Source organism: Epinephelus moara, chromosome 13 (assembly GCF_006386435.1).
Source record: "Epinephelus moara isolate mb chromosome 13, YSFRI_EMoa_1.0, whole genome shotgun sequence".
Taxonomy (NCBI): Eukaryota; Metazoa; Chordata; class Actinopteri; order Perciformes; family Serranidae; genus Epinephelus; species Epinephelus moara.
This window is the reverse complement of record NC_065518.1, coordinates 4,316,073-4,330,159: the sequence shown is the minus strand read 5'-3', so window position 1 is coordinate 4,330,159 and position 14,087 is coordinate 4,316,073. Positions and strand designations below refer to the sequence as shown.

General features: G+C 41.0%; 1 protein-coding gene across 1 annotated transcript in view; it reads right to left on the bottom strand.

Moving 5' to 3' along the window:
* The window catches only part of stxbp4 (syntaxin binding protein 4), a 75,829-nt gene that overhangs the window by 10,360 nt on the left and 51,382 nt on the right, over positions 1 to 14,087 (bottom strand). The window contains exon 20 of the mRNA XM_050059355.1: positions 10,673 to 10,812. Within this exon, the coding sequence (XP_049915312.1) occupies positions 10,673 to 10,812 (140 nt within the window). The remainder of the gene's footprint in view (positions 1 to 10,672; positions 10,813 to 14,087) is intronic.

The window sequence follows — 14,087 nt, the reverse complement described above, 5'->3', positions numbered from 1 at the left end:
ATTAACAACACACATACATACACACACACACACACACACACACACACACGCCTTCTGGCCTGATTTCGCTGCTTAGTTTCACCTCATTCACTTCTTCTGCCTCAACTGAACGCTTATCTAATGAATTAATTAGCTGTCTGTGTTGGACACAGTTTGATCTGTACCACTGCACATCCACATCAACAATATAAAGGCTCTTGACTGATCATTTAACTTCAAATACACCAAGAGGTCCAGACTGTTCAGTGTGAAAATGTTCCTGGAGACAGATGTCAGAGGAGCATCAAAATATTTTGTCAGGAGGAAACAAGGAGTTAAAGAGAGATTAAACGCTGTCAAACCTGAATCTGATAAGTGGCCACAAAGAGCTTTTCTGGAGCTTTTTAAGGAGGTTTGGGCTCAAGTCTTAAAGCCGCCTGGTTTCATTGGCTCCTTATGTCTGGTGTTAATTTACTGCTTGTCTTGTCAACAAATCCAATAAAACGACACAAACCAACAATATGTGAGTCAAACAATATGTGACTGTTCTCACTTCCTGTCCGTGGCTCTCAGCTTCAAGCCCACTGGTTCCTACTGAAGACGTCAGTCTTTCAAAAAAACAAATATTTATGCTGCATTCAAATGCCCCTCGGATGAACCCATTTCCCGAGTTGGGAAGTCGTTCCTCCAACTTCAGTGTGTTCATTAGTCATAATGTGTAAACAACATGGACATACAAAGAGGATGTGTTGTATTTATTACTCAGAGCATTTCAAAGACAAAAAACTGTTTGAAGCTTTTTTGTCCCAGACTCGTTGCTGCACCTGTACAGTCCCATAAAACCCTTAAATACTGCTTTACATGACTAATGCTAATAAATACATTTTCTTGCTAATCTAGGTCACAATAGTTACAACCTAACACTGTATTACAAACTATATTTGAGCAACAAATGACATGCATTATGTAAATTAATAACATTTACTTTCGTCCCGTTTGTTTCTGCGTATATGACGTCAAAGTCGGCAAATCATGTACCCACATTTTTGTTCTGATTTGAGAGGCCGTTCATGTGAGTTTTCCAGCCTGTTCTCGTTCCCAACTCGTCAAGTGCCGCTGCTTTGTCAGTGGACGTCAGACACAAGCACACAGAGGCGCTCTTTGCAGCCATATGATATGCACCAAGTGGCAGCTATTTCTGACAAGGTGGGCAACACCTGTAGTATAAAGCATGAGAAAGTCTGCATAAGGAGGGTGGTAGTGGAGGTGGATGGGTCAATCAGACTACGGACTTTCACCTGTTTGTTTCCTGTGCAAAACCAAAAGTTAATCTAGTTATTTTAGTAACAGCTAGTGCTAGTATGTGTAAAATGCATGACGTTACATTATGTAAGTAACAAATGTTCTTATTTTAAGCCAAATCATGATGTTTTTTCTCAACCTCAACATCTGCTTTTGTTACCTCAACCTGAGAAAATCAACCGAAAAACACAAATGTATTTTGAAAAAACCCACAGCATGTAACGAGCGAAAATTGACACACCATCGCTGAATGTCCAGAACTGAAGCAGGAGGGTAGCTAGCATGATCTATTCTTACACGTAAGTTCACTGCCCTGATGAGATGGCATCAGAAATGTGTCGGAATTTTCTCAGTCGGGGACTCATTTTTCTGATTATTCAGACACCACGTGAATGCAGCATTAGTTTTAATTATTTTAAAAAGTTTCAGTAATTTCCTCAAACAGCTGCTCGTTGTGGTTTCTATCAAACAAACAGGAGGCAAAATAAACTCCAGTGTGTGTGGTCATGGTAATGAAGGAACAACAGTGTGGCTCACTGATGTGATTTAACAGTGATGGAGGAAGACGAGATGTCAGGCTGTAGATACACACTCTGCTTTTGTTGGTTTGAGTCTGAACATGAATCAAAATGTCAAATACTCTCAGACGTTTTCAGTTATTATTTTCAGTCTGCTGTAAATCTGGTGTATTTTGTGATGCAGGTCTGTTTTAATGATGACAGATACTGGAGGTCCGGCATCACTGTCACTGATTTATACTGGTGCAGTTGTCATGGCAACAGAAACACAAAGACACTGGCTGTTATGACAGATGTACCCGACTGTGTCTGTGAACTCTGACAGTCCTCGATTTTAAAGTGATGTTAAAGAACGATTCACTCTGGAGCTGCTTTTTTATCTGCCGCTGAAGGTTGTGTGATACGACTGAAAGCTCCAGAACGGCTACTAAATGGACCTCATGGTGAGATTGTTTTTTTTTCTCTGTGACGGAGAACAGGAGAAGAAAGGAGACTTTTTACTGCAGAGGAAAAACTTGAGTTATAATGACACAGTCAGTCGAGGGTTTGACACCTTCGACAGTATCTGTCACATTATGTGATATAAACTTAACTTGTCACCTTTCACATTTATCTCATCAGATGTTTGATATCACTCACACAACCTAAAACTTTTACAAAAATAAAATTCACCCACCCATAGTTACGTTTAACCAACACACACACGGTTGGGTTTAGGAAAAAAGAACAGGGTTTGCCTTTATACTCTAACTGGAAGCTAATACCGATCTCCCGGGTAGAAGTTGGGGTTGTTGGACCCATCCACAGCTCCTCCCACTCACGCTACTCAGACTTTTCACCCCCTTAACTTTGGTTGTTGTCCCGCCACGTCTCCCCCTGACACCGCAGGGTGCCGTTAAACAATAATGGCGAGCAGCCACCTATCATGGCCACGTAAAAGGACGTCTTTTTTCGTTGGTGTCTGACTCTGGAAGTCATCGCCCAAGCGGCAGTTTTTGACAACTTTGGAGTGAGACTGGGTTGGTAAAAACACAACTGAAGCACTGTTGAGAACATGCCAAACCAACAGGCAGAGATATAACTGTAAGCCTAAAGCCACGTCAAGAGGAAGAAGAAGAAGAAGAAGATTTATTTATTTATTATTATTTATTTTCATTTAAAATGTTCGAATTATACGTTTCTAAAAACCATGAACACTTTACATTTGCATGTTTCATATGTATCCTATCAGTGTTTCTAATGTGACGTAATATATGAGCTGGCTGTCATCAGGAGGTGGAGGGGTTCGCCAAGCTGCAGATCACTGGCCATGTTTCCATCAGCCTGTTTAAATGCGCATCAAGAAGTATCGCATCGGAAAATTATGATGCCAAAATTCTAATTAAAATCCCCTGATTCGCACAAACTAAAATATGCTCGCTTTAGCCGGGTTTTGGTTGATTCAAAAAAATGTTGATTCGCAAAACGGGGGATGGAAACAGTTATGTTCGATTTAAGTCTGACGTAGCGCACCTCTCTCCATGGTGATATCCACACTGCGGGTCGGGAAGGCGGTAATGCATTTACAAGCTGGTTGCCAACTGCCAGAAAACGTAGAAGAAGAAGAATGCAAGACTTGTTTTGTTTCCAGTTCTGCGGAAAACACACAGGATTCGTATTTCTTTTAATGCGCATTTTCCAATGATTCCAATCACTTTTCAAACCAACAACACTGGCTGTTTTTTAGAGGTGTTTGTGGCACCACACCTCGGTGTTATTCAGCGACCTGTCCCTGCTTTTCCACCAACTTCTGTGCCACTAAACACGTCTTTTATTTATTTTTTTTAAACTCAAAACATTATCTTTTCCTAACCATAACCAAGGGATTTGGGTGCCGAAACCTCATTTAGGGTTAGGGTAAAACAAGTTCACCACAGTGTTGTAGAGAAACAAAGCTTAAACATATCTGCAACTAAATCATTTACAAATGTAACTTATCCATGGTTTGCAAAATAATATACACATTTTTGTGTAGAAGAAAGACCAAAACTTATGGACAAAATCTACATTTTCAAATATACCCGTGTACGTTCAGACAAAGCCTGATATGAGTTTAAAAAGGTGCCACGGCTCCACCACTGCCTGAAGTCTACTCTTCCTCTGCCTGTGTGTGATTGTCTGAGTGGAGACAGGTGTGCTGGACTCAGAGCTGAGCCCCACCGGCTGCATGCCATCCTGTAATCAAGCTCTGCCACATCCACCCTGCCAGATCCTGGTACCTGCTCAGTCACTCTGCGTTTCCAGCCTGTCTAGTTCATATTTGCTCTTTGCTTGTGTTCCTTCACTGATCCTGTTTGTCCTCTCGCTGCAGTCCTGTCTGCTCAGCTGCAGCCTCTTCATCTCATCATTCCTTCTGCTCTCTGCTGCTCCTGCTCGACACAACCGGCCATCAGCCCAGTCCCCACACTTCCAGTCGTCCCTCCTATCCAGCTCACATCACATCTTTTTCAACCTTGCAATACACTATCTTATTAATTCTCCTCCAGTCTCCTTGCATCTGGTGTTTCTCCATCTTTGGTGGAAGTAAAGGGTTGTGTAGTTAAATAAGTCAACAAAATCTACTCAGAGACAAACCTCAATCACTAAAGTAATAATGATGTTCTATCTGCAGGACGTCCACATGTTTAACGAGCAGCTGATGATTATGTATTGTGTTCATATGCAGGTGTCAGAGGCTGATTTATTAAATCAAACAAATATGTTTTGCTTTTGTTTTGTCTGGAAACTTTGTCTGGTGTGATTATTAATTATTATTAATGTTGAGAGTTCAGCAGGTTGGTGCAGTTCACAGTCACTGAGGTCGAGATGATGAATGGAGCCAGCATTTCCTCCTTAACCAGTGGGTTTAAAACTGTGAAGTCTCACAACAGCATTAGCGAGTGTGTTTACAGGCACATTAGGATACTGGTTTCCATGTTGGGATGTGAAGTTAACAAAGAACATGAGGAACCCGGTTATTCATGTTCAACATTTTAATAGTATTTCTTGGACTTTCTTTTTTTTTTTTTTTTTGGAAATTTCAGTAGTGTTTTTCAACATTTTTCCAACATTTTTCCAACATTTTAATAATATTTTTGGGACATTTATTAACATATTTTCCAACATTTTTCTGATATTTTTTGGGAAATTTCAATAGTTTTGCTTAATTCTGTTAATTTTATTAATTCTATTAATGCAACCCTCTGTGTTGTGCTTCACAGTTGAAGTAATAACCCGTGCAGCATCCTTGCTCACCCAGTCTGGGAAACTATCGTACACCGTAGCCTGTGATTCAGTAGGCACTGTCATCGTACAGTCTGCAGACATCATACTTGATGTTGTACCCAAGTTTATTAGATCCATGTCGCACAGTGTAGCTGCACTAAACTTATAAGATTGCTAAAATCTCTCAGTCTGTAGGAGGATTAACAGAAATATCACTGAGCCATCTCTGATTCTACTTTTATCATTGTGGTTGAAGCTCTGCAGACGTGAACTCCAACATTAATCAAAATGCATCTAAAAACTCAGTTTTCTTTAGATCTTACACACAGATGAAAGGAGCAAAGAAGTGTTTCTGCTCGGAGTAAAGAACCTTTAAAGGTCAGAATCTGCAGGTTTTATCCACTTATTTCTAAATGTTATGAGCGATGAGTCATTCGTAATAAAAAAAGGCTTTTTATTGTGTAACATTAATCAGTTGGAAACACGTTGGCGGTAAATGTGTTCGATGAAGGAAAAAAAAAAAAAAAAACCCAGACAAACATTCATCATAACCTAAAAATGATCATATTTTGGTAAGTAAGCATTGTAGTCGCATATGAGTGTGAGTTCATAGGGGACATGGTCTCCATGGAAACGGTGTCCGAACTGCTGCCTGCAAAGAACGAGAGAGAATGAGCTGGATGTGACTGAAACCGCTCCGTCTGATGGCTTATAATGCAATCTGTCGGGCAAGGAGTGTGTGTGTGTGTGTGTGTGTGTAGGTGGATGTTCTGCTGATCATATTAACTGGCAGTGAATGAAGACAAAGGTTCCTGCAGTTACAAGCTTTACGATTTAAAAGCAAAGCACATATCCAGGCAACGGGGACTGTGATGACAACGAGCTATAGGTGATTGTACACACACACACGCAGGCACACACACATGGCAGACGTGCACAAACTGAGCGAGCTGGCTCAGACTGACCTACTTTCTTTGTAACTTGGATTGTGTTGCTCCCTCTTCATTACCTCTAACAGGACATTGTGAATGATAGCGGACGTCTCCACTCGCGGCCTGTGATCCTGAATCACGGCTGTTAATTATGTAACTGCGCCCACGTCCTCCCACTGATGGAGGGAAATTAGGTGACTGTGTCAAAAACCCACATCCTGCCTGCTGAATACAAACTGTGTTGGAAGACCTTCAACATCAATATGAATTCAGAAATATATATAATCAGTGATCTCTTATTGGAACAAATGAACGGATGTATGAGAGTGTCTGTGGTCAGTATCAGTCACTGTGTTCTGTCAGGAGCACAAAGATTTTAATTAAATTTTTTATTAACATTTAACCAAAATCATAATCTTTCCCTAACCTTAACCAAAGTGCTTTTGTTGCATAACCCTAAGACAGGAGTCTGGAGAAGAACCCAAAGATCTGGTATCAAGATATTGAACTTTGCATGCCCACCTTCCTCCTCCTTGCAAAGCTTGTGTGAAACTTGTTAACATTATCCATGGGCAGCGAGTGCGTTGCCACAGCAATATAATTAGGAAAGTTTACGTTTTGTGACATACAAACGTAACTTCTAGGAGAGAAGGTCTCGCTCACAAACGAGCTCTGGTGCGGTTGGTTTGTGGTGAGAAGGTGTTCTGACCTGGATGTGAAGCAACTGCAGTCACATGACACATTGTTTGGGTTAAACATGAGCATGTTACAGTCCTGGAGGATTATTAATGTGCACCTCCTCCTGTACTGCCTTAATATGCACATTCAGCACATCCAATGCATCAAAACATTGTTTTCTAGTTGGAGCCGCGCCTCGTTTTCAAACTGTATGGTTTGACTAAAATGAACAATGACAGCAATATAGTCCACGATGAGCAGCGCTAAAATCAACCTGCGTAGTTGTCCCTCCATTTTGACATTAGAAAGTGTCACACTTATCTTGCAAGTGTACTCTTCTTCAACGTTTGCTTTACTTCCCAGTTCCTTTTGGCTACTCATCAGCTGTGTATACCGGAAACGCTTAAAATTCCCATATCCTGTAAACTACCAACTGGCCCCATCACCTCACCACCGGATCTGTATATTTCCTGGAAACCCTTCACTCTCCGAGGCCCACCAGAAATAACTGATGGCTGTGTTTATGTACTGTCTTCAATGCATAACAAAAGAGAAAAGACCACTCTGGAGATTTAATATTATTTAGCCAAGTGGCTCTCAACCAGAGGTCTGGGGAGCCCAAGGGGTCCTTGGGGGAGTTCCAAAGGGTCCCCAGAAAAATAGGAAAGAGTTTAAGAGTGAATATTATGACCACAGGTTTCACTCAGGTGTTAAAGTGACACTTACCTTTCTGGAAATTTTACACTTTTCTTTGTTTAGGTTAAAATGCTATTAATAAGCTGATGACACACTAAAATGTAAGTGAATTCCACCAGAGATAAAAACTCATAATTATACCATTGTCATATGGTTCTGAGAAAACTCTGACCAATCATTGCATTTGTACCAAAATGGAAATCAGTTGGCAAAAGAAAGAATAAAGCAGAAAAAGCTAACGCTAAGAGAGAACTCGATGCTGCAAGAGTCAAAACTCGAGTCACTTTCCATGGTGGAAAGTGATGCAGCTTCATCCTGAGCTAAAAAGGCACGAGATGGTCGCAGAGTTTCTGCTGGACAGGTATTTTTAGTTTGCTTCTAATATAACATATAACATATGACAACATGGCATCCAGTTGCTAATGGCTAACGTTAGCCTACTGTAGCGTAGCCTCTGAAACATTAACGTTATCTTCCTTGTGCGTTTCCACTTACTAGTAACGTTAACGCTACTCTCTAACGTTAGCACTGTAACCTTATTCTAAAACTCATCAGTCATCACTGACTCCAGTTGAGTTTTAAAACTCTGGGGTTGCGTTTGACTGTCTTGGCTGTAACGTTACACTCGCTCTCCTCTTCCGTGTATCTAACGTTACCTTGCCAACGCCTACGCCTATCATAGACATAATGAGGACGTAATGGAGGAGGGGGAGTTGCCGGAGAACTGTAGTTGAGAACTCTGGTCTTTATCTTATCTGACAACTAAAATCTTTTCAGGTGGAGGTCTCTGGAGTGAAATCTTATCAAACGGGGGTCCATGACCTCGTGTATAAATTTAGAGGTCCTTAACATTAAAAAAAAGACTAAGAATCAACAATTTACCAGTTAATGATATCTCTTTGCTGTGGATAGTTTTCAGAAACATGCTGTTCCCAGTTATCTTTGATGCTTTGAAACAGCTGAACACGTATGATCCGTCTGTCAACATTTTTCCAAGTGACTTTCACATGAGAAAACATTTTCTGTTGGTGAGTTCAAGGACATTTTGACATCTACACTCTGAGTCAGCTGAACAGAAACGTTTTTAATGAAACAACTGACAAAATTATGTTTCACACTACAATTATTGTTTGTCTTCTGGCTTTGCTCTCTCACAGCAGTGCAGGGATGATAATTCGTAATCAACTTGTGATGAAATGGTGATAAAATCAACGCAAAACACTCTTCAGACTTAAAGTGGTGCCTTTATACGTCTTTGCCTCTCAAACAAACCATGTGTTTTATTCCATTAAGTCAGTCACAGCCCAGCTGATCTGAACAAAGACTCTTCCGGCAGCTACACTTTGAAATAATCCATAAATCATACCAATATTTGACACAGTTAGAGCTTCTCTTTACAAAGAAGAAGTCATGATATGTAGATAGCTTGTTCCACAATATTTACTCAGAAAAAGATGGTGGACAAACAGCAAATAACTCCACACATGATGAAAGCGTCTAAAGCGTCCCATCAGGCTGGAACTGTCCTTCAACCCCTGCTGGTGTCAGACCACGATGGCCACATTCCTACATGAATATCATGGCTCCTTTACCCTCTGCCTTCATCCCTCCTGACTTTGTGTTTGGAGGTGAGTGAGGGTTTCGGGAATTCCTCCTCTCGTATTATTTGATGATGTTTTGATTTGTTGGCTAATCTACGGCACAGACACGAGCGTTCAGCCTCTCAAACACAAAGCTAAACACTGACTGGATAACAGAGAGTAGTGAGACAGAAAGCTACAGTAAGTTGTGTTAACTTGCTCTGGTATGGATTGTTAGCTACAGTAAATGACAACCATATGATGTTGTGACGGTACAGTTTCATATTGCTTTATATTGCTTGTTATATGAAGGTATTATTGATGCTACAGACACAGAGGTTGGGATACACTGCAAGGACTACACCAACGGTTTGCCCATTGCTCACTTTACCCTCCATCTGACAAAGTTTCTGTTTTTGGTGTACAGTATACGCAAGGCGAGCAACTCGGTAGCCATCTTGGTATCCGGTATCTAGGTATAATATATCTATGGTCCGTCAACATAGACCTCCATGTTAAAGGGATAGTGCACCCAAAAAAGAAAATTCATACCTCCTCTCCCCTTGCATCTCTGCAAGTGTTGTGAAGACTCTCAAACATCATCAGAGCCTCCATCAGCATATGGGTGAGTAGATAATGGCTGAATTTTCATTTTTGGGTGCACTATCCCTTTAAAATGTCCAACAGGAGTCAGAAATTCAGTTTTTCTCGTAAAATTATTTAGTTTTAACTGATTTAAACCTGTTTCCCTAAAGATTTGCATTGGAATTATTGCAGTTAACTACAACTGTAAGTGCTCTGTGCTAACCAGGCTAGCAGCTAGCATTAGGGTTATCTCCACTTTCTCGTCCAAATATGGTCACCTTTAGCTCCAAACATTCAAGATGGCGACAGCCAAATTGCCAAACTTGAGGCTTCATTGGGGAATCCACAAACTAGAGGGTGATGTCACGGTGGCTACGATACCTTCCTCCATTGTGGATGGCTTAGTCTCTTAGTTTCCTCAAAGGTCAGAACTGTCGAGTTAGCTTTTGGTCAACAGCACAAATTTTTTAACATCACGTATCCTGAAAATTTAGCAGGCAGGCCAGACAGTTTTGGTGCCAACACTGTCATCTTATAATTAATAAAGTGACCAATAGGCAAACATTTTTAAACATTCATGGAGTCCATCAACTTTACAATGGTCTCCTTCCAGTGTTTTAACCTGTTGAAACTTATTTCAAGTCTCTCCAAAGATAAACTAATCATTGTTTCAGACAATACGTCAGTTTGAGTGACGAACATCCTTTAAGAAAGCAAATTAAATACATGTAATCATTCCTTTTCCATATTAATCAGGTTAAAAGACTGGAATAAAACCACTGTTTGGTGGGTATTGACTATTCAGAAACTGTCTTGAGATAAATGTGCAAACAGAAGAGTGTTTCATGCAGAGTTAAGACATGAGTCCATTGCTAGCAGGTACTGAGGAGATGAGGAGTTGTCAGGGAAGAGAGAGTTCAGGTTCAGCTCAGGTTGGCTGTTGATGTCCTGCAGACGTCTCAGAGCCTTGCTGACAGTTGGATCCTCTAGAAGGTCAGCACTGAAACGGGGAGGACAGTTAACTCACAGCAGCAGGTTGGCAGGATCACTTTGGTTTCAGCTTCATCAGGTGGGAGTCGCATGCAGGGCAGCACAGAAACAGAGAGGAGGAGGAGGACATGCAGACCTGCATGCGTGGAGGCGAGCAGAGATCACTTACAGTCGACCTCCAGGATGGCTCTGACAGTCCTTGTGAGCTCTTTTGCCTCCTGGGCGAGTGTGGCCGCCGTCCAGGGACTCTTCTTGTAGCGAGGGGGGAGGCTTGACGATGATGACGATCCAACTTTAACGTCTCCAGAGCTGCAAAATAAGACAAGGATTAATTAGCAGTGAAAAACAACTTTGACCACAAACAGCCACAGGTGGAGCCATCATGGTGGAGTCGGTGGTCCTACATGATGACTATGGAGGTTTTTCAAAATAAAGAGCCTAAGTCCCAACGCCATGTCTAGGCTAACGACTGTCCGTTTAGTTTGGGCTCTGTCTAAATGTTGGCAATGTCCATTTCTTCAAACAACATTTGTACGTTATTATGTAGCTCAGATGTTGAATTCAACAACACGTGGTGAGGTTTAGGAACAAAGAACACTTTTAGGACAAGATCATGTTTTGTCTTAAAATAAAAAAGTCAATTCACAGTGCTGTACCGACGTAGTGCTTTTATTTTGAAAGAGACTGTATGCAAACTGTACATTCCTGTGAAAACAGAAGTGTATTTTGAAAACAGACAATGCATATAACAGGCTGAAGTTGATACGACGTCCCAGAACATCAACAACCAACACACCCAGGGTACCTTGGACGTCATATGTGGACGTGGAAAGTCCATGACCAAACGTGGACATGTGACGAGGTCAAAGTGGGAATGTGTTGTTGTAGCAGACCTGCAGTGGTTTGGGAGTTTTTTACAGATATCTGAGGCCAAAAAACGAAACGCTTCTTCCCCGTGTTTAGGGTTGACTTTGGGGACACAAAGCAGACCTGTCCCTGAAGATCTGAGAGGTCTGGATGGTTTGTAGTGTAGCAGGTCAGAAATGTATCTGAACATAAACCACGTAGTGCATTTAAAACTAGTATTACTAGTATTTTGAAATTGATTCTTTGAGATACAGGACGCCAGTGTGAAGACATCAGAGGGGTCAATAAAAACACCCACACTGGTGTCTAAAAAGCTGCTGGAAAGGCAACAACTGGTTTTGCTGTTTGTTGTTTCTCCAACCAGTGGTTTTACCAGTGGTAAAAGAAACGATGATATGATACATATGAAATATAACGTATCCATGCTTCGCAGAAATCTACAATGCCAACATTTTTTATCAGGTGACCGGCTCTGTGTATTTCCTGGGATCGCTCACTCATAGGCCGACAGTACACACACACTCTCAGCAACATGCCAGCTTGTGTATTTTCTGGAAATACTTCAATCCGACAGGTTCCATTGAAAAACAGTGAAGAGTCGCCAAAAAAACACCCACGTCTGGGGGCTAAATGTGGCCGGAAACACAGCAATGACTTGCTATAAAACAGTTTTGGTGTGTGTTGCTGTTAAACAGTGGTCTGCAGCTTGGTGTCATACCATCCACCTTCCCCTCCATGGTCCTCTTATACGTCACTTTAAAAATGTTGATATGACATTCATGGTTTGCAAAAACATGCAATGCCAACAACGTTTGTTTATTTGTTTGTTTGTTTGTATGAAATGCCCAGTGCTGTATTATTATTTCAAATTCTTAAGCAAGTAAACCACTATTACCAAAACCAAATCTATCGCCTGCTGAAATAAATATTTTTGTGTGTTGAGCTGCCAAGAACAAACAGAAACAGACAGTTTAAAAAAAAAAGTTGCCACCTGTTCTGTCCATGAGAGCCTCTCGTGTTGGTTTTACTGGTTTGGAGGAGCGACTAAAAGCTTTAAATAACACTCATGAAGCTGCTTGTTGATGTGGGTTTGTCACAGCCTGATGAGTAAACTCACACCTCCAGGTGTTTGACTGATGGAGGGAGCTAAAAACACTTTCTAAAGCTGCTGAAGTGACCACGTCGCCATGGTTGCAGCTGTTAGTCGGTTCACACTACCATCAGTAAACACTGAGGTCGCTGTAAAACACAGACAGGATCAACCTTGGGATTTTATGCTTTATTATTTATTTCTGGAAATAAAGACTTAATTTCTGCACCCTCTCTCCTGAAGAACGTTTCCTTTCCTGCACACCTCTTTATTTGTAACAGCGCTGAAGTCAGGGTGACTAATGGCTTTAATGAGAGTGATATTCAGCGTCACTAACTGGGAGTGAGCGGGCAGCACAGAGACATTCAATGCCAACAAAGAGGAGTGACGCCTGCTGCCCTCGATGAATCGAACCACTGGACAACCTACATTTGCTCTTACGAGTGGCCTAGAAAAGGATGGACAGGTGAATAAAAAGAAAAACACGAGCAGGGGGTCCCGTGGTTACAAAACACGAGTGGAGGTGTCCCACTGACCTGGACTGAAATAAAAGGAAACCTCACAGGAGGTGTCATAGCTGGGTGACTTAATAACATGATAGACTGACCTGATTTACAGGATGTGACTTACACAACCGAGCAGAAGGTGCTGATAATGCCATGTTATGGTTCACTAAGTGCTGGATCAGAACTCAGTACAGACGAGGAGACATCACAGAGTCGTTTTACATACAGTGGAAAAAATACATTACAGGTATAAATCCTGCTTCAACAATATAACTGAAGAGGAAGTCAGAGTTAGGATGGAAGGTTAAGAGGAAAGACTCTTAGAAAAAAAATAAAGAAAGAAAGGAATTAAGGAAGGGATGAAGGAAGAAGGAAATGATTAAGGAATGGAAGAAGGACAAAAAAAGGAGGAAAGAAAGACAGAATGAAACAAAAAAGAATAGCAAAGGATGCAAGAAGGCTGGAGGGAAGGGCGCTTAGAATAAGGCGAAACGTATATGATATGCAAAAAGAAGGGAAGGAAAGAAAAAGAAAGGGGGAGATTTAAGAAATGAAACAAGCAGAAAGAACGACACAAGAAAACTGCAAAGACTACATGTAAATGTAAATGGTATAAGGACAGAGGGATGGAAGGATATTATAACAATACAAGAAAAATAAATAAAAAAATAAAAAAATCAAGGACAAGCAGAAGGTAAGAAAGGTGAAAGGAAGAAATAAAAGAAAAACTTATAGTAAAGAATGGACGGACTAAGGAAGAAAGCAAGAAGGAAAGGAAGAAGCAACAGAAGGAAAATTAAAGAACGACTGAAAAGGAGGAAAGAAAGAAAAAGTCGCAGAAATGGAGGTTGGAGAGAAGGAAAGAAAAGATGGGAAAAGGACTAAATGGAAAAGGAGAGAATAAGGAAGGAAGCATAGGAAGAAAGACAGGAAGATATGGTTGAAGGGACAGAGAGAAAGAAACGAGAAAAGAGGCAGAAGAAGTATGTAGTATGTAAAAAACAAGGACGGACAGGAGGAAAACCTAAGGAAAAATGAAAGGTATAAGGAAGGAAGTCAGGACAGATGAAAAGAAAGGAGGAAAAGTAGGAAAGGGTACTACAAGGAGACATGACAGAGTG